The following is a 23,012-nucleotide window of genomic DNA, read 5'->3' as shown; positions in this document are numbered from 1 at the left end:
TCTTTCAATCGGAGATTTAATTCACCTTCCCGACCTCATCCGTTCAAAGACTTTAAACGCGAATATTCATTGCATATTTAACATTTCGACGCCGTATTCATGTTTGCTCGCACCGCCGTACGTGCTGTTGCTCGCGCAGCTCCCAGAGGTTCCCGTGCTTCCTCTGCCGATGCAGGTGCAGGTGATTATTTCACAAAGCGTGATGCGGTCAGGGCCCATGCTGCAGGTTTGCAAAAGCACTGTCTCGCGGATATAATTGGCACTTAATACACCTGACAGAGGTTACTCAGCTTTGGCGCAGAATAAGGTCTGCCCAATATCTGCTGCATAGTTGATTTCCGCTGACATTATGGAAGCTTCTATGTTTGCGTCCCAGCTAGTGCGTTTTAACATCAGCTGTCTGTTTCGTCTGCTTACCCCTTTTTAGCCATTGCCTGCGCCCTTTGGGTGCGTAATGTGGAGGCAGAACATGCCGAACACGTAGAACACATAAAGGCAGAGCATGATGGTCACCTCCCCGACATCCCTCAGTACGAATACATGAACCGTCGTCTCAAGCCTTACCCATGGGGTATGAACTCGCTGTTCTTTAACCCGCATGTAAGCCGTTCAACTGTTCTTGTGTTCGTCTCAACTAATCATTTACAGGTCAACAAAGATTTGTCGGATGAATGATTTTGTTTCGTATCAGTAGACTATGATGTCATTTCATCTCATTCAACAATTTCAGCGGCATTTTTGTCTGTCACTCCAGTTGGTGCGCAGGTCGTAATTTTCTGGCGTTATATTTGCCTCCATAGTTTCGATGAAATGCCGGCTAAGTTTCTGCCATTGTCGTCAATATGAAGTGTGATTGAAAGCTAAAAGCAGGGAATGACTTAACCCCGCCCGCAAGCCTCAGATTTCACCATTTACAAGCAGTCCTCGAAATTCTGTTTGCCAAAAGATACCAACAAGATATCCCCTAGATGGCTACAGCGATGACTGACGAATATTTTTTCCTTCGTTGTTGCCTGCAACATAATGCGCTTGCACATCTTTGCGACGTTCGGATCTCAGTGCTCCTTCAAACGACTATCTAGTGCGCCTTTCCCGATTACAGCGCGTTTTAGGAGTTGAACACGCTTTTCAACATTGGTACATCTTGGAAGCCGAAAGCGCTGCTTTAGACAGACGTGATTTACGAGCTTCGCCGAGTTCAAGACAGATGTCAGGTTGTCGTTGGTGGATATTTACTTTCCAAATGAGCTTCACGCTTACATGAAACTTATCGCTTCTGTTGTTGTTCTGTTGCGTCCCACTGTAGGACGCTGCGGCCTCCGAACTGCATTGCTTAGCGTGACACTAGCGGAGGTAACTCGGTGTTCTACAAGACCAGTGATCCGAGGGTGCAATTATGATCTGCATCACTAAAATTTGAATTAATTCCTGATACCTTTAGGTAGGTCTTTGTCGGCCGTTCAAATGGAATTCGTATTGCAAGCCGGATACTTCCTTATCCCTTGCAATGTTGGCCTGGACTCGCGCGAGAAGACACTTCCGCGACTCGCTACTATCTACGTCTTTTTTGGATTCGGATGCGCTTGACTGTTCCCGAGATGGCGTATTTCGAGTGGTCGACTCGCTGGCCTCTGCACACAATTGGTGGTGCCCAAGTGACACGCACCATAGACCTAGTACCAGCGCTGGCAGTGACAACGGGTAACGAAAGCAGATACAGCATGCCTTTTGCAAGATAAGAGGTCACTGGCAGCGTGTGAAGTCGAAGTGGTCGAAGACTCAGACGCGGGTTCCGATATGAACGATGCGGCGGCCGGCCCTTTCATTTACGTAGAAGTGTGCGGGCCTCTGTGTGCAGCATTCATTCCTAGGATGAAGACAAAACCATATTGATGAACTGTACTACCGCAGCTAGGCGTTGAACATTGATATAATAGTAAGTACGGGTGAAAAAGCATCTAGTACTAGTACATACTAGTAACTACACGGGTGGTGTGATTGTCGCCAAAAAAGGAAGGTGCTGTAGATCGAATACCGCCAAAACTGCTTTCATGTGGGACATGTGGAGACTTTCACGCATTAACCACTCACCTTTGCAACCACCTACACTACCACCACCACCAACATAGAGTCATGCCTCGCGCAATTATATCTCCTTCAGTCCTTGCCTCTGACTTCGGGCAACTCAGTGCAGAATGCAAGAGAATGATCAAAGGCGGAGCGGAATGGTTACACATGGGTACGTCTCTGATATGTGAAGCTTCAGATATAGTCCTCATCACCACCTCACCTTGTGCAGACGTCATGGACGGGTAAGAAATGAGATTCAATACTCTTATCCGATGTCAATCTGTCCCAATCCAGCCACTTCGTGCCCAATATCTCAATGGGTTAGTGCACTATCGCGCTCGTTTGCTTGCGAGTAGTTCTCACGTGCATGTAGGTGCACCAGTCCTGTCTTGCGTTCATAAAGGTGTCCCGGGCATATTCATGGATTGCCATATGATGGTTGCACAGCCCGAGAAAGTAAGCACATATCTTATCGAACTCGATTGAAACGGCAGTAACTGACATCGGCATCTCTTCAGTGGGTGGACGACATCGCAGGATGCAGGAGGCTCGCTGTACTGTTTCCATATCGAAGCCACGTGTAAGTAATCTCGCTTTCGATCTTCTCCTGAAAACTTAGCTCCTTGCGCAGCTGATGCTGTTTCGCTTATCAACGCCATACATGCGCGAAACATGAAAGCTGGGGTAGCCATTTCTCCGGATACGCCATCCACAGCCATCACGGATGAAATAGGCGCAGTAGCAGACATGCTTTTGGTTATGACTGTTTATCCTGGTGCGTCACAATATCATTTTTGATAGGTTGCCTCACGTGGCGCAGGACGTGGCGGTCAAAAATTCCTCGAGCGGTGTGTACCGAAGGTTGCGGAACTGCGGGCACGCTTCCCAGAAAAGGACATCGAGGTCGATGGCGGTGTTGGGCCCAAGACAATTGATATCTGTGCCGATGCAGGTCAGTGCTGTCACAGAATCCCCTAGATGATTTTGACTGGTCCGCAGGCAGCAACGTCATTGTAGCAGGAACTGCTATTTTTAACGCGCCAAATCCAGAAGGCGTCATTACTTCACTGAAGACTACCGTTAATACCGCTCAAGCGAGATTCTCGAAGTAGATGCTGAAGTCGCTGAACTGCTGATCGCACGATATGTATTATGCATCTATGTTCATCGAGGTAGCACAGTTTATGTTATTAAAGTAGACTAAGATTGGTCCTAACACGGCGGCTGAACCAGAAGGGCAGCAAGTAAACTACTTGACATGTCCGAGGTGAAAAGATCGACAAATAGTAAAGGTATGGACAGTGAAAGGACTGGGAATCAGAAGACCGGGTATCGCCCTATCGATGTTAGAGTCTATCTTGCATTTACGATATGGGGTCATTTCAGATGACGTGATTAGAGAGTACGGTAACGGCAGTATAATGTATGGTATATAGGGCCAGGGGGCCATTGAATTTTTAGTCGGGTGAACTTCACCAGCTTTCCCACGAAATGCAGTCAACAACCATTCATTGACCCGGCAGAACACTTAGTGATCTGACGCTCCGAATCGGCGCCTTGCTCATAGAGCCGAGTGAGTCCGACTGATAACAGGATGAACTCTGTCCGGACTTGAGTGTGACCCCTGCGAATACTAATTCTCATGTACATGTAAGTGCACCTCTTATGTCTTGCGTAGCCCCAGGAATATTTATAGATTGCCATATGCTGGTTGCACAGCCCGAGAAAGTAAGCACATGTTTCACCGAACTTCGACACGGCAGTAACTGACATCGGCATCTACCTCAGTGGGTGAACGACATCGCGGATGCAGGAGGCTCGCTATATTGTTTCCATATCGAAGCCACGTGTGAATAATCTCGCTTTCGGTATTCTCAGCTCCTTGCGCAGCTCTCATCAAAGCTATACATGCGCGGAACATGAAAGCTGGGGTGGCCATGTCTCCGGACACGCCATCCACAGCCATCACGGATGAAATAGGCGCAGTAGCGGACATGCTCTTGGTTATGACTGTTTACCCTGGTGCATCATAATATCATTTTTTTGATAGGTTGCCTCGCGTGGCACAGGACGCAGCGGTCAAAAATTCATCGAGCGTTGTGTATCGAAGGCGCGCATGCTTCCCAGAAAAGTACATCGAGGTCGATGGCGGTGTTGGACTCAAAACAATTGATGTCTGTACCGATGCAGGTCAGTGCTACCACAGAATCCCCTAGACGATTTTGACTGGTCCGCAGGTAGCGACGTAATTTTAGTAGGAACTGCCATTTTCAATGCGCCAAATCCAGAGGACGTCATTGCTTCACCGAAGACTACCATTAGTACCGTTCAAGCGAGATTCTCGAACTGGATGCTGAAGGCACTGAAACTATTGATGGCACGATATGTAATGAGTAATAAGTACGCATCTATGTCCATTGAGGCAGCACAGTTTATGTTATTAAAGTAGACTAAGATTGGTCCTAGCACTGCGAACCAGAAGGACAGTAGGCAAAACTATTTGACATGTCCGAGTTGAAAAGATCGGCAAATGGTAAAGGTATGGATAGTGAAAGGACTGGGAATCAGAAGGCTAGGTATCCAAACAACTTGCCCTACTGATGTCAGAGTCTGAATCAAACAATAACAAAGGTTGCAGCATGCAATCTTTGCATTTATGATATGGGGTCGTTTCAGATAATATGTTTGATATTGATTATATGATTGCGGGACCATGGTCGATGGAAAGCCGCGACGGAAGTGATTCAAGATCACCATTGAAGCCATTCACCGTACATGTTTGGCCTCTCCCCACGAATGTAAGACTCGAACGTTCTCTTGAGAACAGTAGCCCAATCAAGATCGCGTTTATCGTCAGCGACCCGGTCAGTGGCATCTTCTGGATCGATATCGGGTTCCGCCGCTGCACGAGCAGCCCTCTCGCCAGCTGAAAATTTGGGGCCTAGGTCAGGCCAGTTACGAGATGCATCGAATGGCTTCCACCTAAATTGTGATTGAGCACGGTATGTCACACGGAAGAGTAATCTGCTCACCAAAAGTTATGGAAGTGATAAGAGAAAGCACCTTGGAAGAAGCCTTCAAACCCTAGTGCCTGAGGAGCAGCACTGGCTTGTGTAGGTGTGTCAAAGAAGTCCGAGAACCTATAAGAAATGAATGAGTAAGCTATGACGTGAGAACCCGGAACTGCATACGCACTCTTGGAAGTATGGCTGAGGTGGTCTTTCGCGTTGGTAATACTCCGTGTTAAGCCACGCAGAGTCAAACAAGGCGTCAGGCAGTCGTAGCAACAGACCCTCCAAATATGCGTCCTTGGTATAACGAGATACCGTCATGGGGTGGAAGTCGAGGCCGTTCTTCAGAGCAGTGCGGAATAAGAATGATCCAAGAGCAGAATTCTTGTTCATGCGTAGAACGGCAGTATTGTACTTCTCCAACCGGGACCACCTATATGCAAACGCACCCTTCCAACCCCAAAGCTCTTCCCAGTCCCGCAAGAAGATGGTGTCCGCATCAAGGTAGATACCACCGAAGCGATGACAAAGGACAAATCGTGCCATATCAGAGAGGATAACTGAGAGACGGTCGTATGAAGACGAAGATTTCGAACCGGTACGGTTGAGCATATCATCTTCATCTGGCTTGTTGTCACCGGTAGGTAAAGGCTTTGCAGAAGTGTCGGCATCAGTGCTGTTGGTCGAATCCTCTATAGTACTGGTACTGAAGACCTCGGTACTTTTCGATTGCGACTTCTCGGCGGGCACGCTGACAATGTGTCCTCCCGAGTTGAAGAGGGTCTCTCTTAACTCGCGCCACTCGTCCTTAAGTTCTGGGATACCGTCAAGTTGGTCTGTTGTATTCCACAGTTTGAATTTGATAACGTCCTTGAAGCGATGATGTAAGAAAGGGGCTGCCCAGGGATTGGTCTTGAGTCCTTCATACATGTCACTCAAAGCGGAAGGGTTTGGGACAGACGCCGCAGGACCTGGGTTAATCCACATCCAGAACTCGGGGCGGCAAACATTAAGAGCGTCGCCATCCTTCAAATGCAGACCGACATTCTGTGTGAAGAGGAAGGAGAGCAAAGCGAGATATGGCTTGTCGGTGAATGGGCCAGTCCAGAACATGTGGAAGAGACGGGGGTTTTCAGGGTCGCAAGGTGCCGGAAGACTTGAATAAGGCGTATGCTGCAAAGGAGCACGGAGAGGTAACTGTGTCTCCCAGTCTACCCCTACCTTCTTTCTTAATCCTGCGTTAGGGTCCGTCTCTCCACCTGAAACTAATGGACGAGGTGGAGCAATAGGATTGGCTATAGGGATGGGATCCGTGAAGGGATCTGTGAAATTCTCCTTTTCTTGTTCCATGTAGATGTATTTCCATTCGTCCATTTCGCCCCGCCTGAGTCTGTTGCCATTGTCGAGGCCTGCGCCTACACGCAAAACTTCGAGGCAGTCACGTACATACTTTGGAAACATTAGTGGGTGAAAAACAAAAAAGGGGGGCGGGGTGCTTACTTTGCCCTGTGAGAAGTCACAATGATCCATAATGACGTCCAGGTCAGCGACACTGCCCGGTACAGGGCGAGGTGGATATGCAAGGTTGGGAGGCATGCTTTGTACATCGAGATAAACGCGTCGTGGACCATCTCCACGCGTGGTTGTAGCTACAGGGCCTGGAGGAGGCCTGAATCGTGAAGGAATCGTTGGAACTTTTCGTGGAGGAAGAGCAGGGTTGAGTGGTGGAACACTTAGTCCGACCTGCTCGGGTACTGAGAAAATTCATGATCAACACGTATGATCACGACAGTAAGAGGGATGAGGCGCACTCTTTGCATTACTTGGATAATGGCCGCTATCTATTTCCCATTTCCAAATTCGCTGTAAATCATCTCGCCCAAAGACTAGGGTAGAAGACTCCCCAAAGTTCGTAGTCCACTGTTTTTCCTCTGTACCGAACCGACGTGCGAAGGAACATACTGTGATGATGGAAGCAATCAAAACTACACAGAGCAGTATAGGCCCTCGTCGTCGTCCGAAACGCGAAATACCGATCTGGCGGACACGACTTGGATTTGGCATAAATAAACGAAGACGACGCGAATGTACGCCGGGGATTGGGACTGATACTGGGACTGTCCAGGACATTGAACGGGAATGTCGATGCATTTTCTCGGTTACAGCGGAAGAGTAAGTTGGAAGAGCGTTAGTTAAACGGCTCTTGTCTGGAAAGCCATTCCCGCGTTGGGGAGTAAAATAATTAGAAGACGCCATTTCGTCCAGTAAACGGCGAATTCACGACGCTCGTGAGGACGCCAAATGAGCACTTTTAAGAATATTGATGTAAAGCAGAGAAGCGTAGCAATCCGTGGGAATTTATCATCTCTCATTTGGGTGGGAATTTTTTGGCTAACTACCATGATATCAAATTTAAGAATGCAGTGAGCGGGCCAACTTCATCCGGTCGTTGTGCCGGACATGCAGTGAGTCCGAGCGCAGGCTGCGCAGCAGTCACAGTATTAATAAACAAACAAAGTACATGGACTCGATAGTCTGCAATTATGGACTGGCAGTACATCTCAGTCCAATAGACTGAAATTTCTATTTCTAGCTTATTTATTATAGCAGTGCTAGAAAGTGCCAGTCCCAGACTCCAAGAAATGATGATGGATTGGCAGCAAACAGTATATCAATATACAACATTTGAGTATGTACAGCAATAAGACACCTCACAGGTCAAATGTAGCACTAGACAATTTGAACAATATCCAAGTCTACTCATCATCACTTTCCAGCTCCATGTTGAAGGTGTTACAGCTCTTCATTGGCATCTTTGAGTTCTTAGCAGGTAGCTGGTCTTTGAGCTCATCAGTGGCCTTCCTTTTTCCTTTCAAATAGTGGAGAGCTTTCCTGTCTTGGGACACTGTCACACAAGGGTATGGCAGCGAGGATTTGTCAGCGCAGTGTCCCAGGACACAACGGTAGGGCACATGATGTGAAGACCCCGCGCTCGTGTAGGAGAGTCAATACGACGAACATGGACGTTCGGAGGGGTCATTCTTGGCATGTCCGTCGTAGTTTGTTGTTGTTGTTGTTGTGTTGTTGTTTTGTCGTCTTCACCATCTTGCAATAGTACACTTGTTTGTTTGTTTCCGAGTTTGAGTCAGTCCTGAGTTCTCTTTCTGAAATGCTTGCACCCACAGCACCAACACAAACATCAACGGACACGTTCGACAGATCTGTTTTGTGACATTGGACCGTTTCACACATTGGATCATTTTTCAGGTGCGTCCATCACTACTTTTTTTAGCTGTTTTCGATTCTACTGACTCTTTCTGAAATGCTTGCACCCACAGCACCAACATGAACGTCAACGGACACGTTTGACGGATCTGTTTCGTCACATTGGACCATTTTTCAGGTGCGTCCATCACTACTTTTTTTAGCCATTTTTGATTTTGATTCTACTGATGCCATTCATGCACCAGCTGTCTTTGCGCTCGCATACTGATGCCGAGTGCTGCAGTCCCACCATCTGATGTCACTGTACAAGTGCTGAATGCTGCCAAGGGCATTCAGCTGAAGTTCTGGATTGAGGAGGCCAATTAAGCTGTGGGGAAGAAGGCCTTGATGAAGACTGGCACCGTGAACACCCTCAGGACAAAGCTCGCCAAGTTCTATGGCCTCGACCTTGCAGCTACCCCCAAGAAACCTGCAGGACCCATCACTAGTGATGTTCTGGCCCAGCTTGGGCTCAAAGCCCTGGCTTAGGCTCACCAAATTTCAAGCCTGAGCTGTGAGCCCAAGCCAGCCCAAAGCTGGGGCTTAGGCCCATGCAAGCCGCGGCCCACATGCTGAATTGCTTGTAATCAATGTCCGAGCTCCACCATGCCATTCCCAACACCACAAACACCATGCACAAATGCCCAGCACACATCAGCAACTGCTGACGTGGCTCAGACAAATACGGACGATGGACGAGAGCAGGAGAAAGGAAGAAGACAAGGAGGAGAACAAGAACAAGAGAGAGGTGGATGGGACGAGGGCATTGTAAGCCGAAGGGACAAGAGCTGAGGGAGAGACGCAGCAACCAGCTGAAGGAACGTCGAGTGCGAGCGCATCCAAACAGAGAACAGGAATGACATGTCATGGTTGGCTCATGCACTGTCCATCTTTTAGTTTATTTTACTGTATATGACTGTACCTGGGACACTCACATTTCAACACAAATACTGCGATATTCATACCTTTGTCTAGCTCCCATGTGACCATCTCGCTATACATTACAAGAGTGGAGGCACGGGCAAGTGCAGACATGTGCAGACAAGTTCAAGTGAGCTGAGCGCATGATGTTGGAAAAAAAAACACACACACACCTTCAATCCAACAAAGATATTAGTCCCCCATCCAGAGTCAAGTCTACATGTGCAAGCAGTGCAACATATGAAATGAGTAGTGAGTTATGTCGAGCTCACAAAGCACAGGACATAGCGCTGGCAACTCACCGTGGCTTTTCTGTAGCAACAGACAAGAGATAAGGTGTTGAAATTGCTGGATATGTTGGCCAATGCAGGCTTTTTGACTGCGACATGTGGACCATCCGAGTCGAAGCTGATAGAGTTGATGGAAGTCAGAGAAAGACAAAAATAGAGTTGGGAAATGTACCTCCGGCAAGGCTTCTATGGCAGTGCCACTGAACATGCCAAAGCCGTGGCTTAGGCCGCCGGCTCAGGCTTCTCGAAACCCAAGCACAGGCCTAAGCCTTCCTCAAGCCATGACTTAGGGCTGGGCTGGGCCCAGCCTATTTGGGCCTGGCTTGGGCCAGCCCAGGGCCTCAAGCTGGGCCATGCACATCACTACCCATCACCCATGGACACAATGTCCAGAAGCGGCAGTTTGCCTATCTGTGTGAGCTCTGGAACGAGTGGATGGGGTGTGTGGCCTCGAGCTGACCATTCCTACTCTGCTCAACATCTGCTGGTGAGTTTTTCGTGCTCCTTGCTCTGACAACTGACATATCTACCTATCTAAAATACACCAGAGTCACTCGATGTGCGGCTCCTTGAACTTGCAATCACCTCCGTCCCCACCCAGCTCAGCTTTGCACTGCCAGAACTCCTTCCTGAATCTCCTCCACTGCCTGCTGTCACGAATGACAGTGTGTATGCACTGTCACACCTTGTGCGATCAGGGGACTGGGATGCCTTCATCATGCTGCTTCGATTTTGTGCTATTGTGCAAGCACATGCAAGTTCCATCATCCACCTTGTAAGTCGATCATCTAATTTTGTGTTTCATTCATTGTCTGACTTTTGATGGTTCAGTGTTGTAGGGAATCTCTTGCAGCTCCAATACACCATACCTGTCACTGTCTCTCTCGAGCCTGCCACCCCATCAAGCAGCCTTATGCATGTTGACAGAGGTTTCTCCTGCTGCATTGCCCATGTCACCTGTCACCACCAGCACTCCATCAGCTGTAGCTGCACCTGCTCAGTCTGATGAAGCAGTGCTGTTGGCAGCCTGCAAAGCTGACATTGCAGTGCTCAATTGTGCAACTTCACTGCATGATGTCATTGCACAGATTGAAGCTGGAGATGTTGCTTGCATTCGGCAGCTCTATGGGCCATGCACAGGATGTGCAGCCATCTCACTCTGGCAGTCCATCAAGTATACTGTCTGTCATCGAGAGTGGCTGTACTTGCAGCTTCAGGATGAGTTCTGTGGTGACAAGAACCACTTTTTTGAGTTTTTTACAATCCAAACAACACCAGAGGTAAATGGCAAGTCCCTGAAGCGGAAGGCTAAGCACAATGCATCTGTTGAGCACCTGCAGCCCTTGTGGAAATTTGATGAAGCTATCAGTCAGAGGGATAAGAACCTTGCCGAGCTCATGGTGAGTAATGAGTACAGTGATGAGGGTAGGTTCTGTAGTGAAAAGTGGGAAGCAAAGTGGTTGGGCATGAATTGGTGGGAGATATGAAGGGCAATTGGAAAGGAGAGATACTGAGGACATTGAATTATTTACACATAGTACACTACAATTGCATTTATTGCCTACCCCACTAACAGACCCATTGATCCTTGGTGTACCTGCTTTCCATCATTGCGGTCAAAATCAATCATGTGTTCATGATTGTCATTGGGGGAGTAGAAATATCTGAACATGGTGACTGCTTTAACTTGTGACCAGCCACCCCATGCAGCAACCATACCAGGGGACCAGCCTTGATCTCGAAGGCGGTGTTGACACCCCCCTCAGCGGAATGAGTGTGTCCCATATAATATCCAGGACTTATATCTAAGGCCCTGTAGGTCTCTTGCAAGTGCTCAGCTAATGGTAGTAGAAGATTAGCAAGGGAGTTCTCATGCTCAGCCACCTATCATTTGGTAAGGGGGAGGGGAAGAAGCTCACCAGTGGTTGAGTGGTCACTGCACCATTCTTGTTGATCACCAGAAACAAGGGTCTAGTGCAGTCATGGTTTTCTCCATACAGAGCTGCAAGTCTGATTAAGGCCCACTTGGGGCATATTTTTGGGTCTTTGTCATTTGCACAGAGACACATCCATTGAGAGATACCAGTCTGTGCATTCTTACATGTGCCAAGGTCGATATCAAAGTATACTCCTGAGGGAAGTTGTCAGTGTCCCTCACTCATTTTATGAAAAAAATCATACTTTCATCAGGGAGAGCATCAATGCTCTCAAATGTCAGGCTCAATGCTTCCTCAACTCAAAGCACAAGGAGCCATGTAAAGAGAAAGACCATCTGGCTAGTGTGTTAGTGGAAGAAACCCAACCAGAACACTAGACATACATATCGGACAATCCCACGTCGTCGATCAGCATTGTTCAGACCATGGCACATTATGCAATAGTCATAGAGGCAGTACATATCATCTAGCAAAAGGGCCCGTGCTGACTGGGAGACCTCACCCTGCCTTGCCTTGGTCTTTTCAAGACCAATCATGAACTCAGACACGGCACGAGATCTTGTTGGAAGGCCAGAACTGACCAGGAAGTCAGACAGTGGACAGTAAGAGAAGGGAGATCCTCACCACTGCCCTGTCTCATGGACTCACCACTCCACCACACTCTCTGATGGTCGGACAGAGTGATACCACAGTGTAAAGGCTGCTCGAGTTGAAATTTCAGTGGAGAACTGCAACAAATATGTAGATGAGCTCACCACCAGCCAAGGAGACAGAGACAAGGGCCACTGACCTTGCATCCTTCATAGCCATCAGCCTTTGGTCCACACTTTTGAGTGATGAACATTCGCACATCATATGGTGTGTTCCTTGTCACCACTTTGGGATCCTAGTTTGGTGTCTGTTTCATATGAAATGTAATATATGCTTTGATGATCCTAGCCTAGCAGTCAGCATCACTCAAAGCAAAGCACAGATTAGTATGTCACACAATACCTAACATGCTTTGTGTGGTGTAGCACTCGAGCTCGCGCTGAGCACATATTCTCTTATTTCTCGATACATATCCAATGCCTGTTGTGCACTAATCACAACCCGACACTTTGACTAGCGGACCCGACATTTTCCCGCGCTCTTGTCCTATCCATGTCCCGTCTTGTCTTGCTAGCCCCACTAGGTGCATAGTTGATTATTTCGCACATTACTCACGTCGTAGCCAGCACTATTACATGTTTTCCCATCATCCGCAGCGCCTTGTGTTTATTTACATGTACTTCGGACCCGAAATCGTCGGCCGCTACTTTTGCCTACGGCCTTCCAGATTTCTACGTACTTACATATATATTGGACTGACTACAAGTATTTTCATTATCCAAGTAGTAGGGAGCCGTTTCCTGATACTTAGTGGTCAAACCTGATATTTCGTAGTTCTTAGTTGACATTGTGAATATTACCGCTCTTTCTATCCAAAATACCCGTCGTTATCATATATCCGCATACCGCTCGCTTTCCCGACGTTCACTATTGCCATTCCCGCTAACCCGCTAAACCTGAACCCGAAACCCACTAACCTGAAACCTGAAAACATCGGACCCAATGCTTTGGCATCGGACATCATAGATATACCCTCGGACTTTGTTTCTCGCGCTCGGACTTTTGACCATTTATCGTTTCACTAACTACAGACCATTCCAAATAGCTAACCCCTCGGGTCGAATGCACTTGTCTTGCAAGAATAGCAGACTAGGCTGTGCACAACTACAACATTTTTATATTGCTGGCTACTTACTTCATGTAGTGCCCAGCGATTGTTGTATCTCTACAGCGGATGAGGGTGCACAGGGTGCACATTGCATTCCATCCCAAAGGGGGATGAAGTGTTCCAGTAGCAGGCATCTGAGAGGTCATGACCATCGTCAGAAGTTGGCAGAGGGCAGGAAACAACAGGTGGAGCATCATGTTCCAGTAAGGAGCTGTTGTAAGCTTATGAAACACTTATTTTAAAACAATGAAGAAAGACGTACCATCATAAGCGAGAGATGTGTGTCCCATGAATGCAAAAAATTTGACTTTTGCCTGGGACACGCAGCAAAGGGAGGCTCCAGCTAAAAAATGCATGTCCCATGAAGCAACAAATTGCTCAACTTAGCATGGGACACGTGGAATGCGCCGAGACGGACCTGCAAGCCCAGGACAACATAAGTTTTGACGAAAATAGCATGGACAGACTTACAGAGCTTCAATAAACAGTGGCAGGACATCCTTCTTGCAGTGACTGGAAGGGAGAGCCCAGCAAACGGCATCAGAAAGTGACTGCTGTTGATACGTCAGTGCACACATTCAAATGACACCGAACACGCACTTCTCCACTCTTCGTTCATCGTCATCGAATCTTGATCATTGTTAGCAGTTGCTTAGAGGCCCAGTGTCTTTCGGGGTACTTGTTTGGTTGTGAGTGCGCAGAACTCACATGACTTACCTCTGTGTGTCCCAGAGCAATGTAAAGGTTGCTTTCTTCATGTAGGCTGTGCATGGCAGCAACTGCATACACTGCAGTATAAATTGATATGTGTGGGAGCCATCCAAGTTAGTGTTGCAACTGTTGGGTGGTGCAGCTTCAGATGGCCTGATGTTCCAACTGGTAACAGCTGTCAGAGAAAATGAGGACATGAAATGAACAAACATGCAGTTTCAAACCTCCACAACATCACTGTCAAAACATTCTTATCTGAGAGCAAGTCAAATCTCAAGAACAGAAGATACACAAGCCCAAAATACCTGCTCCAGCATGAAATAGGGATAGTGCACATTGTCGAACATGATTAGCGAGTGCATTACACATTTTTTGATGAGAGAGCCCATTGCAGAGCATGCAATAGCATGGTGCAAATTGATGAATACATGTCTGGACATTGGTGTGGTTCAGCTTCTCTAAACAGCGAGTGAGATCATCAACAGATGCTGAAATTCATAGCAAAGACATGGCTTCAGAGGCTTGTGTAGCTGCTAAATTGATAACAAGAGATGTGCTGATGACAGGGGGGGAGTGCATAGAGCAGTAGCCACCTCAGGACCATACAAGTTCTGAAACTCAGCAGCAAGCAAAGTGCATCGTGTTCTTGTACAAGCAGGTAGGACAGGTGCCATCAAGAGACTCTTGAAGAGGATATTATCTGACATGCTTGTGAGCTTTGTGTGTTTAGTAGTGAAATGAGATATGATTACATTGACACTACATTCCTTATTTCATGCATCTGATCTTTTAGTTCCAACTTGTAGTGCAACATCATGCAGAACAGGCATGGACAAAGCAGATAAATTCTCTGGATAGCAAGTATTCATGTAAGAAAACCATCTTTTAGTCTGGACATAATGCACAAGGCAGCAGTTGGGAGTACCTTGTTGAGCAGCCTCCAGCTGTTGGATATACAGATTCATTATATTGTGGGTAGTACAAAGCATCATAGAATAGATGATATGTTTGTATATTATGAATCTGTAGCATTGAGAACTTGAGAACATCCAACATGTTGGGATCAGGAGCATCAGGGACATCAGAGTAGGAATGAGGTACAAGCGAATATGATGTGCCTGTGTGTGATGTCGGCCAACCCTCATATATTTCAAAACCATATCATTGCTTATTTTCTCTTCTCCAAGTTTTACCGTTAGCATATGTTAAAAGAACGTTCCCATTGTAGAAACATCTCAGTCCTCATTACCAAGACTGAGATGTGAGCCATACTTATTCATTCCCTTGTACACAAGCTGACAACACTATTAGAATACATTCTCTTATAGGTACCTACTAATGTACATGAGTCCTTGTTACAGAGACTGAGATAATACATTCTCTTATAGCTCAAACTCCCCGTGTGCGCTCGTCTTTATTCACTATAGGTTATGAGCCCTGGTGCAGCTACAATGGACACAACACTCCCCAACTCCAACTCTGCATTGTTCAGCGTCCTGAAATCAGCTGAGGACGGATCAAATTGGATCATATACAAAGAATGTACCTTGACCACAATTGGAGCCCGAGGTTTAATGTGATATGTGGACGGCTGTGCTACAAAACCTGCTCTGTTCCTCGTAGACCCCGAGAGTGGTCTAGTCAAAACGGAAGATGGGACAACACCTACCGAGGAAGAGATTGAAGTGTTAGATAAGAGAATCAACGAGTTCTACCAAAAGAACTCACTGGTAAAGCAACAGATATTCAGCATGATAACGGACAGACTTCTACTCTGCGTGCAAAAGCTCAAGCTCACATCCAGAATCTGGGCAGAAATCTGTGAAATTCATAAGGGTAAAACTGAGTTAGTCCAAATCGACTTACATCGACGCTTCCAAGACTTGAGGTGTGACGATGTCTTCTTAGATAGATGATCTATAGATAAACACCTACAAAATCAAAAATCTCCACGGTCAGTGATTCAGACAAATACCAATGACTGATAACGTGGTTGTTCGTGGGTGGCTGTTTACACTTCCCCAAGCTATGTTCAGACAAAAGTACTTCCTGTGAGGTCAGTAGCAATACCAGTCAATCCAACAGTATGGACGCAATAGAAAATAAAATAAACAGAATGTAGTCAGCCCAACGGTATGGTGATGACAAAAAGAAATTGATTCACTCCAACGGTATGGCAGTGTTTAGAGAACAGAGAAAAGTCAGCCCCACAGTATGGTACTGATAAAAAAAAGAAATAGATTGATAAGGGAAACCCTTCCTTCAGTAACAATGCTTCTTGTAATAAATTTACTACAGAAAGTCGTGCAAAATTATAGCAATCACCCCCTCAGCACAAACAGGTAGAATCAAAGGTCAGGACTAATCAGTGATCAGTAGAACTCTTAGTTCACTATTGAACCTGCTGCCAAGGAACTCACGATGAGTATTAAACAGAATCAGGAACGGACGTCCTTGGATTTCAGTACCAAGTCCCCTATTCAACAACTAAAGTCTAGCTGACAAAGAAAACCCTGGCTCAGTATCACTACTCAGATGAGTGAGGTCAAGCGTCACTATCAACTTCTGAAGTCTTCCCACTAAGCCGGTGCTTAGATGGACGTAAAGACAACACAAAGATCTTGAAACAAATTCAGACAATAACACTGAGACGTGAATGAACTGAACAGAAAGAGAGACAAATGAAAAGAAACAAACAAACAAAGAAACAGAAAAAGAAAGAGAGAAAGAAGAAAGAAAAGAAAAGAAAGAGACTAGAGGTTCACCAGTAGAAAATCAAAGAAAAAGTTTGCTCACTGTTGAGCACAGTGAGCTCAAGATATTTCACAGTTGTTGACGATGAGCTAAAGGTATTGCTAGATGTTGCTTACAATGACCTCTCACTTAGTTGCTTAACAGCTCTTGTCACTATTGTTGATACTGATCACACTTCACACTCAAATTTATTTTGTGGGGCTTAAAAGTTCCCTATATGCATCCTTTTATTGGCAAAAAGTGGGGTCTTATATAGATAAATTAGGGTGGCTGTGCTACTATTTCCCACGTTCTAATAGGCTTAGTCAGATTGTACCAATACTATTTACTGTAGTCATGTGCTTTATAATTTGTGTCATCAAGCTTTAGTCATCTCAAAAGGTTGCTTTGTCATGATTTGGTTTAGGATCATAGGTCACCTGACTGTTAGAGTCATATGACTTTAGTATCATGTGACAAATATTAAGTAACAGACTGATTATGTTATTTGTTGGTGTTTTGTTATGATGTTACTTTATTGACCATAGAAATGACGCGAGCTGTGTATTTAGAGTGTTAAGAAAGTTCCCACAAGGCAACTTATGCAAGAACTATTTTACACTGTTACTTGACATGTGTGGGATTCAGTCTGAGTCATTGTTATTGCTGACTAAGCAGAATTTACCGCAAAATTAAATATACAAGAATATTCAGCCTATCTGAGTCTGTCTGAGAAATGAAAATACTATCTGAACTGCAGTCTGAACCATAAAGTAAAGGAAGATTGTTCATAATGATTTCTAGGGTATCGGGCTCATGAGAGAGCATTAGTCATCCATGCACCGAACCGGTTTGGTGCAGGTCAACGAGAACACCAATGTAAAGGTGCACTTTGCCGAATTGCTGAGGCTCCATGAGTCCCTTGCTGGCATGGGTGCCTCCATCGAAGACAGAGATTTTCACACTATAATCCTTGGATTCCTCCCAGAATTGTACAGACCCCTGATGTTGTCCATCAATGCTACTGCAAAGATCCTCCAGATGTCTCTCTCCCCTTATGAGCTGATCAGCGTGGTCAGTGAGGAGTATGAACACCACCTCCTGACAGATAAACACACCTCCAAAAAGGGGTCCAGCTCTGCACTCATGGCAAGAGGAACCAATGGAAAAGGCCATAACCCCAGAACCAACAAGCCGAAAGATAACAAAGTTGTCTGCTTCAATTGTGAGTGAAAGGGGCATTACAAAACAGATTGTTGGCATCCAGGGGGAGGGAAGGAGGGGCAAGGCCCCAATTAGTGCCAGAGCAAGGGCAAGAAGCAGGTGGCCACCGCAGCCACTGAGTCTGAGCCCAAGGAGAACTATGCATTTGCCACATCAGACCTTGTGGGATTAGCTAGCAAGCTTAACGTACCTGCAGGGCGCCAAAGCGCCATCATGGACTCCAGAGCATCGTCACACTTCTGTCCAGAGTGCAAGAGATTCATGAACTGCGTGACAATTGCCCTGCAGGACATTCAAATGGCTGATGGAATGAAGATAAGTGCTGTTGGGAAAAATGATGTCTCACTGGACCTACCTTTGGGAGACAAGAGGACTAGGGTAACATTGAAAGACATACTTTATGCCCCGAAGATGGTGTTTACTCTGATCTCCACTAATTGGATAACAGCTGCTGGTCTGCTGTGCACTTTGAGGAGTGTATGTGCAAAGTGCTCTCCCCTGCTCCAGAACACGAGATAATTGCCGAGATACCCCAGATAGAGTGTCTATATGCTGTCATCAGCAACCAAAGGCACTATGCGCATGTTGTGAAGACCAGACTTACCCTGTACCTCAAGATGCAGAGCTAAAACTTATGGGGATACCATCCATACGGACCTCTGGGGCCCTGCCCAAATGAGCAGCTTGGTCGGATCGCTGTACTATATGTCCTTCACAGACAATTTTTCATGGGAGACTACCATGACATTTCTAAAGCACAAAAGTGAGGCTCTAGATGTATACAAGCAATACGAAGCAAGATTTACCACACAACATGGAGTTCGCATTAAGACCTTGCGTTCCAATTGCAGAGGAGAGTACTTGAGCATTGATTTTGATGCTTATCTGAAGGATCAGGGTACTGTGCATGAGCTAACCATACACGACTCACCTCAGCAAAACAGTGTCATGGAGAGACTTAACCGCACATTGGTAGAACATGCATGTGCCATGCTCCTATCTCGTGGGATGCTGAAGTTCCTGTGGGCAGAGGCCATTAACTATGTGGTGTAGCACTCAGCCTTACGCTGAGCTCATATTCACTGATTTCCTGATACATATCCAATGCCCATCATGCACTAATCACTTCCTGATGTAACCTGACACTAACCCGCTCAATCCGACACTATCCTGACATGACCTGATACTTTGACTAGTGGACCCGACGTTTCAGCTGCATCGGCTGACCCAAAATCCTGCGCTCTTGTCCTATCTGTGTCCCATCCCGTCTTGCTAAGCCCCACTAGGTGTGTAGTTGATCATTTTGCACATTACTCATGTCGTAGCCAGCACTATTACATGTTTTCCTGTTGTCCGAAGCACCTCATGTTTATTTACATGTACTTCAGATCCGAAATAGTCTGCTGCTACTTTTGCCTATAGGATTCCGGATTTCTACATACTTACATATATATTGGACTGACTGTGAGTATTATCATCATCCAAGTAGTAGGGAGCCGTTTCCTGATACTTAGTGGTCAAACCTGATATTTTGTATTTCTTAGTTGACAGTGTGAATATTATTGCTCTTTCTATCCAAAATACCTGTCATTATCATTAATCTGCATACCACTTGCTTTCCTGACATTCACTATTGCAATTCCCAGTAACCTGCTGTAGCACTTGGATCGGTGCTGGGCATGTATCCTGCCAATCTCATAGGTGTCTCACATTACACTCCTCGACACTCCTCTTACCTTCTGAGAGTTCTGTGCATTCATCCGAGTCGTCCGAAGGTCGTCCGTCCCCTTCTGAGGCCTGTATACACTTCTGATCCTCTGTACCATGTCCCATCCATGTCTGTTTGACTTCACTGGTGTTACAAGTAACATCGGTCACACGGCCCCCCTATCATTTTCTCTTCATCCTCGCCCTCACCATCTACCAGCTCATCCTCCTTTACTAACTATCTGTTGACCGGATCCTCAGGACCATTCCTGTCCCTCGCGTCATCTGCCTCTATGCATGTGCACACACATTCCTCCTATGACTCAACCACCAATGTGGTCCTGCACCTCTGACTCGGTCTGACTCATGCCACCAATGTGGCTTTCCTTTTCTGTTCTCTCCTGACTGCACTTCTCGCATGTTGTATTCTTACCGTTGGATCGTTCCAACGTTTCTCAGTCTCATTCCACATTTCGACTATCCATCACTAATCTGGCTGTGTTGCCAGCGTACCTATACCATTCTCATTTCCCCTTCACCCTTACCTACAGTATGGTAACCCAGCCCTCAACCCTTTCCACTTAGTATAAGTAGTCGGTCACCCTGTATTAGATTCTCTAACTTGAATTTACCCAATCTTCCCTGGAAGATACTTCTCTCTGAAGCCTCTTCAGCTTCAGTCTCTAGTATCTTTTCTTAAGTGCTCTCCACACTTAAGTCTACCTCGATCGACACTCATCATTCGGACAAGACTGTCCTTACTTTGAGCCTGGTGACTTTGAAGACATCTGTCTTAGAAGTCACATGACACACATGTCTGTGATCGCTGCTGACTCGACATTGCCAGTCTCACTCGCTATACCGGACCCTTCCAGTTATGTCATGAACGTTAGCGGACAACACCCCTCTTAGGGCTCCGCATAACAGACCTATTTGAGTGCATAACAGCTGGTGTGTTTTTCACTTGTTCATCTGTTATTGATTATGTCTTAGGGGCACATACATCGTCAGCCTGTCGAAAGCTTGATTAATATGTATAGCTGTGCGCCTCGTGTGCTATTACATGCATATTTTTGTAGCGGCTCGCCTTGAGTCTTATTACATTTCAGATAGCTTATCTCGCTACTGTTCTTGCCTACGCAGTTTCTGGACCTTCATGCTGTAGGATATAATCTGGCTCACTAGTTACTCGCACTTCACTTCACTTCCCTTGCTATGAGTCATAGCTAGTAGAGTCACTTTCAGATAGTCATACTTCGCGCAATCGATCCTCCTTGTTCATTTGGAATGATTGTTTGGCTTGACCACTGCCATTTTGCATCTCACTGTCTTAGAGTTCTTTCAATAGGCTTTGCTTAGTCGTACTTTGCAAGTCTTGCACTTTGGCATAACCGCCATATTTGACTCTTGGAAACCTTGCTGTTTTATCGGAAGCTCTTCGGATGCTTTGCACAACCTCAGACCTTCATTTCTTGATGTTGGACCACCTTCAGACCACATCGGATGAGTACTTTGGTACTTCGGACACATCTTCGGAACATCAAGCACACTTTGGGTGACCTTTCTGTTCTTTCTACTTCGGTCTTAACAAGATATCCCTTGCATTTTTATATCAAGAGATAGTTCTATAGGCAGTCTCTTTGGGACGAGCATTACACTCGCACATTGAGTTCTGAAGGTAACACTTTTGTAGTGCCTATACAGAATCAACTCTTTACATCGGGTTTACTGCAGTCAAGTGCTGCTTTCTTGATCTCTCCACATCTACTACACCTCCCATTTCCCAATTGATCAACTTGTTCTTGAAGAGTCGTGGATGCACCATGAATGGTACCAATTATTGGAACTTGTATGCTAACTACTTCAAAGAGCACATGCAGACAGAACTTGTGTGCATTGGCAGAGAGGCCCCAGCTGGAGGTGGCATGCCTAGTAAGTACCATATTATATCTTGTTTCGCACGAGGTTTATATTCCTTATAGGTGCAACCGTGCACTCAGTGTTATGACAAATTCAAAGAGGTCTATCCCGATTCTTACCAAGACCTCCTGTTAATGCACAAGGAGGCATCACTCCTTGGATCATCTACTCAAACAATAGCTCAGCGTGGACAGGGATTCCAGAAACATTATTGAAGAGTAATACAGATTGTATGTTATCTTGCCTGAACTTTTCATCATCATCTCACATTATTATCGTAGCTCAAGTCTGCCTCTGCTAAATCTGGCTTTGAAGCAGCCATCGTCCTATGTGGCAAAGTAGTCAATGAAGATGGGTCACTCAGCCATTCATATAATATGCCAGGTGCTGCAGGGGTAAGATTCTTTGTCATCCAAATCCTCACATATACTTAGAAAGATACAATTCTGGAAAACACAATGTCATGCGAGCGATGATGCCATCATTGGGCATCTTAAAGCACATGTGTAGTAAGTATAAATATATCTATGTTTATGCTATGACTGACATGTGTCTTCAAATAGTAATACCACATCCTTGGCCGAGGTGGATGAAGCATTCCATAACGATGCTCACAGTGACACATTGACCCCCACTCACCTCCAAACAATGGTCGTGATCAGTCTCAAGCTCCCGAGGAATGGAATGATGGTTTGAAGTGGGTTAAGCTCAAACTGATCAAACAAGTTGGTATGTCAATGTGTCACTGGTCTTTTGATTTATTTGATTAAATGTATACTAGCCCAGCTTGGGGGCAAGTGTGCCTGGGATAAAAACTTTCCTTGGAAGGGCATGTCCAGTGTGCTTGCTGATGCCAATCTCTGCATCAAGGGATATCCAGCTAACAGGTGTCTCTTGCCTAGTGAAGCTCACAATGAGAACTCAAAGAATAAGGGCATTGGAGCGCTGACACAGAAGGAAATTGTGGTGCTCATGGAGGCATTGAAGTCAGGAACCATGCAAGGTGTCAAAGTCGAAAAGAAGTATTGAGGTAAGATTCTCATTGTAAGAACATTCTAATTCTAATATTATGTGCAGCATCTATTATGGCATCTGAGAGGCCCATTATCACAGGCATAGTGCTTCCATCTGACTGGTCACACACTGGTGCTAGATGACTGTTTGTTAATGGTGACACTGACTACCACAACCCAGCTCATATCAAGCCCAGCAATGCAGCTACCAAAGTTAAGAAGGCCAATAAAGTGACAAAGGTCCCTCCACCACCTGACACCAATGACGATGACAATTCAGATGATGATGATTCAATAGTATCTACTGCTTGCAAGTTCAGAAAACCTACCATGAGATTATAAATCGTGGCACCACCACCATCGTGTCCATTTAAAGTTGTTACACTGCCACTCTCACACCCACTCAAAGTCACTCCAAAGCTAGGACTGACTGCTGCAGCACAGAGTGAGGT

At 46.0% G+C, this 23,012-nt stretch overlaps 7 protein-coding genes across 7 annotated transcripts; 5 read left to right on the top strand and 2 right to left on the bottom strand.

The window, feature by feature from the left end:
• Positions 1 to 34: 34 nt before the first annotated feature.
• Positions 35 to 840, top strand: F5147DRAFT_831992 (COX6A, subunit VIa of cytochrome c oxidase). Its single transcript, XM_041443789.1, has 5 exons — positions 35 to 226; positions 280 to 307; positions 357 to 379; positions 428 to 600; positions 649 to 840. Exons 1-5 carry the CDS (start codon positions 100 to 102, stop codon positions 673 to 675), a joined length of 378 nt encoding a protein of 125 aa, XP_041300157.1. The 5' UTR covers positions 35 to 99; the 3' UTR covers positions 676 to 840.
• A 1,222-nt stretch (positions 841 to 2,062) lies between these two features.
• Positions 2,063 to 3,223, top strand: F5147DRAFT_663281 (ribulose-5-phosphate 3-epimerase). Its single transcript, XM_041434867.1, has 7 exons — positions 2,063 to 2,239; positions 2,325 to 2,390; positions 2,444 to 2,526; positions 2,645 to 2,648; positions 2,702 to 2,835; positions 2,872 to 3,022; positions 3,070 to 3,223. Exons 1-7 carry the CDS (start codon positions 2,134 to 2,136, stop codon positions 3,180 to 3,182), a joined length of 657 nt encoding a protein of 218 aa, XP_041300156.1. The 5' UTR covers positions 2,063 to 2,133; the 3' UTR covers positions 3,183 to 3,223.
• A 512-nt stretch (positions 3,224 to 3,735) lies between these two features.
• F5147DRAFT_766672 (Ribulose-phosphate 3-epimerase-like protein) lies at positions 3,736 to 4,103 on the top strand (the record flags this gene model as incomplete). Its single annotated transcript, XM_041440794.1, has 3 exons — positions 3,736 to 3,798; positions 3,859 to 3,919; positions 3,961 to 4,103. 3 exons carry the CDS (start codon positions 3,736 to 3,738, stop codon positions 4,101 to 4,103), a joined length of 267 nt encoding a protein of 88 aa, XP_041300155.1.
• A 501-nt stretch (positions 4,104 to 4,604) lies between these two features.
• On the bottom strand, positions 4,605 to 7,413 carry F5147DRAFT_8916 (uncharacterized protein). Its single transcript, XM_041444450.1, has 5 exons — positions 6,893 to 7,413; positions 6,582 to 6,835; positions 5,266 to 6,530; positions 5,103 to 5,210; positions 4,605 to 5,052 (listed from the first exon to the last, which is right to left on the bottom strand). The coding sequence occupies exons 1-5, from the start codon at positions 7,335 to 7,337 to the stop codon at positions 4,821 to 4,823; spliced, it is 2,304 nt and encodes a 767-aa protein (XP_041300154.1). The 5' UTR covers positions 7,338 to 7,413; the 3' UTR covers positions 4,605 to 4,820.
• A 1,538-nt stretch (positions 7,414 to 8,951) lies between these two features.
• On the top strand, positions 8,952 to 11,043 carry F5147DRAFT_766670 (uncharacterized protein; the record flags this gene model as incomplete). Its single annotated transcript, XM_041440793.1, has 4 exons — positions 8,952 to 9,113; positions 9,783 to 10,043; positions 10,107 to 10,331; positions 10,396 to 11,043. 4 exons carry the CDS (start codon positions 8,952 to 8,954, stop codon positions 11,041 to 11,043), a joined length of 1,296 nt encoding a protein of 431 aa, XP_041300153.1.
• A 139-nt stretch (positions 11,044 to 11,182) lies between these two features.
• Positions 11,183 to 12,290, bottom strand: F5147DRAFT_647203 (uncharacterized protein; the record flags this gene model as incomplete). The annotated part of the gene is made up of 5 exons (XM_041433185.1): positions 11,183 to 11,440; positions 11,476 to 11,687; positions 11,996 to 12,069; positions 12,142 to 12,221; positions 12,249 to 12,290. The coding sequence occupies 5 exons, from the start codon at positions 12,288 to 12,290 to the stop codon at positions 11,183 to 11,185; spliced, it is 666 nt and encodes a 221-aa protein (XP_041300152.1).
• Positions 12,291 to 21,450: 9,160 nt separating this feature from the next.
• F5147DRAFT_766668 (uncharacterized protein) lies at positions 21,451 to 22,902 on the top strand (the record flags this gene model as incomplete). Its single annotated transcript, XM_041440792.1, has 9 exons — positions 21,451 to 21,559; positions 21,610 to 21,617; positions 21,829 to 21,942; positions 21,986 to 22,056; positions 22,111 to 22,132; positions 22,210 to 22,276; positions 22,329 to 22,550; positions 22,625 to 22,693; positions 22,742 to 22,902. 9 exons carry the CDS (start codon positions 21,451 to 21,453, stop codon positions 22,900 to 22,902), a joined length of 843 nt encoding a protein of 280 aa, XP_041300151.1.
• Between the last annotated feature and the right edge of the window lie 110 nt (positions 22,903 to 23,012).

Source organism: Suillus discolor, assembly GCF_016758755.1.
Source record: "Suillus discolor strain FC423 chromosome Unknown F5147scaffold_1, whole genome shotgun sequence".
Taxonomy (NCBI): Eukaryota; Fungi; Basidiomycota; class Agaricomycetes; order Boletales; family Suillaceae; genus Suillus; species Suillus discolor.
This window is presented reverse-complemented; position numbering and strand designations above follow the sequence as displayed.

Coding starts and splice junctions, on each gene's coding strand:
- F5147DRAFT_831992 (XM_041443789.1), top strand. CDS start 100: ATGTTTGCTCGCACCGCCGTACGTGCTGTTGCTCGCGCAGCTCCCAGA. Junction 308..356: donor CAGCTTTGGCGCAGAATAAG/GTCTGCCCAATA, acceptor ACATTATGGAAG/CTTCTATGTTTGCGTCCCAG. Junction 380..427: donor CTATGTTTGCGTCCCAGCTA/GTGCGTTTTAAC, acceptor ACCCCTTTTTAG/CCATTGCCTGCGCCCTTTGG.
- F5147DRAFT_8916 (XM_041444450.1), bottom strand. CDS start 7,337: ATGGCGTCTTCTAATTATTTTACTCCCCAACGCGGGAATGGCTTTCCA. Junction 6,836..6,892: donor TTATCCAAGTAATGCAAAGA/GTGCGCCTCATC, acceptor GAATTTTCTCAG/TACCCGAGCAGGTCGGACTA. Junction 5,211..5,265: donor CCTCAGCCATACTTCCAAGA/GTGCGTATGCAG, acceptor CATTTCTTATAG/GTTCTCGGACTTCTTTGACA.
- F5147DRAFT_663281 (XM_041434867.1), top strand. CDS start 2,134: ATGCCTCGCGCAATTATATCTCCTTCAGTCCTTGCCTCTGACTTCGGG. Junction 2,391..2,443: donor CGTGCCCAATATCTCAATGG/GTTAGTGCACTA, acceptor ACGTGCATGTAG/GTGCACCAGTCCTGTCTTGC. Junction 3,023..3,069: donor TGATATCTGTGCCGATGCAG/GTCAGTGCTGTC, acceptor ACTGGTCCGCAG/GCAGCAACGTCATTGTAGCA.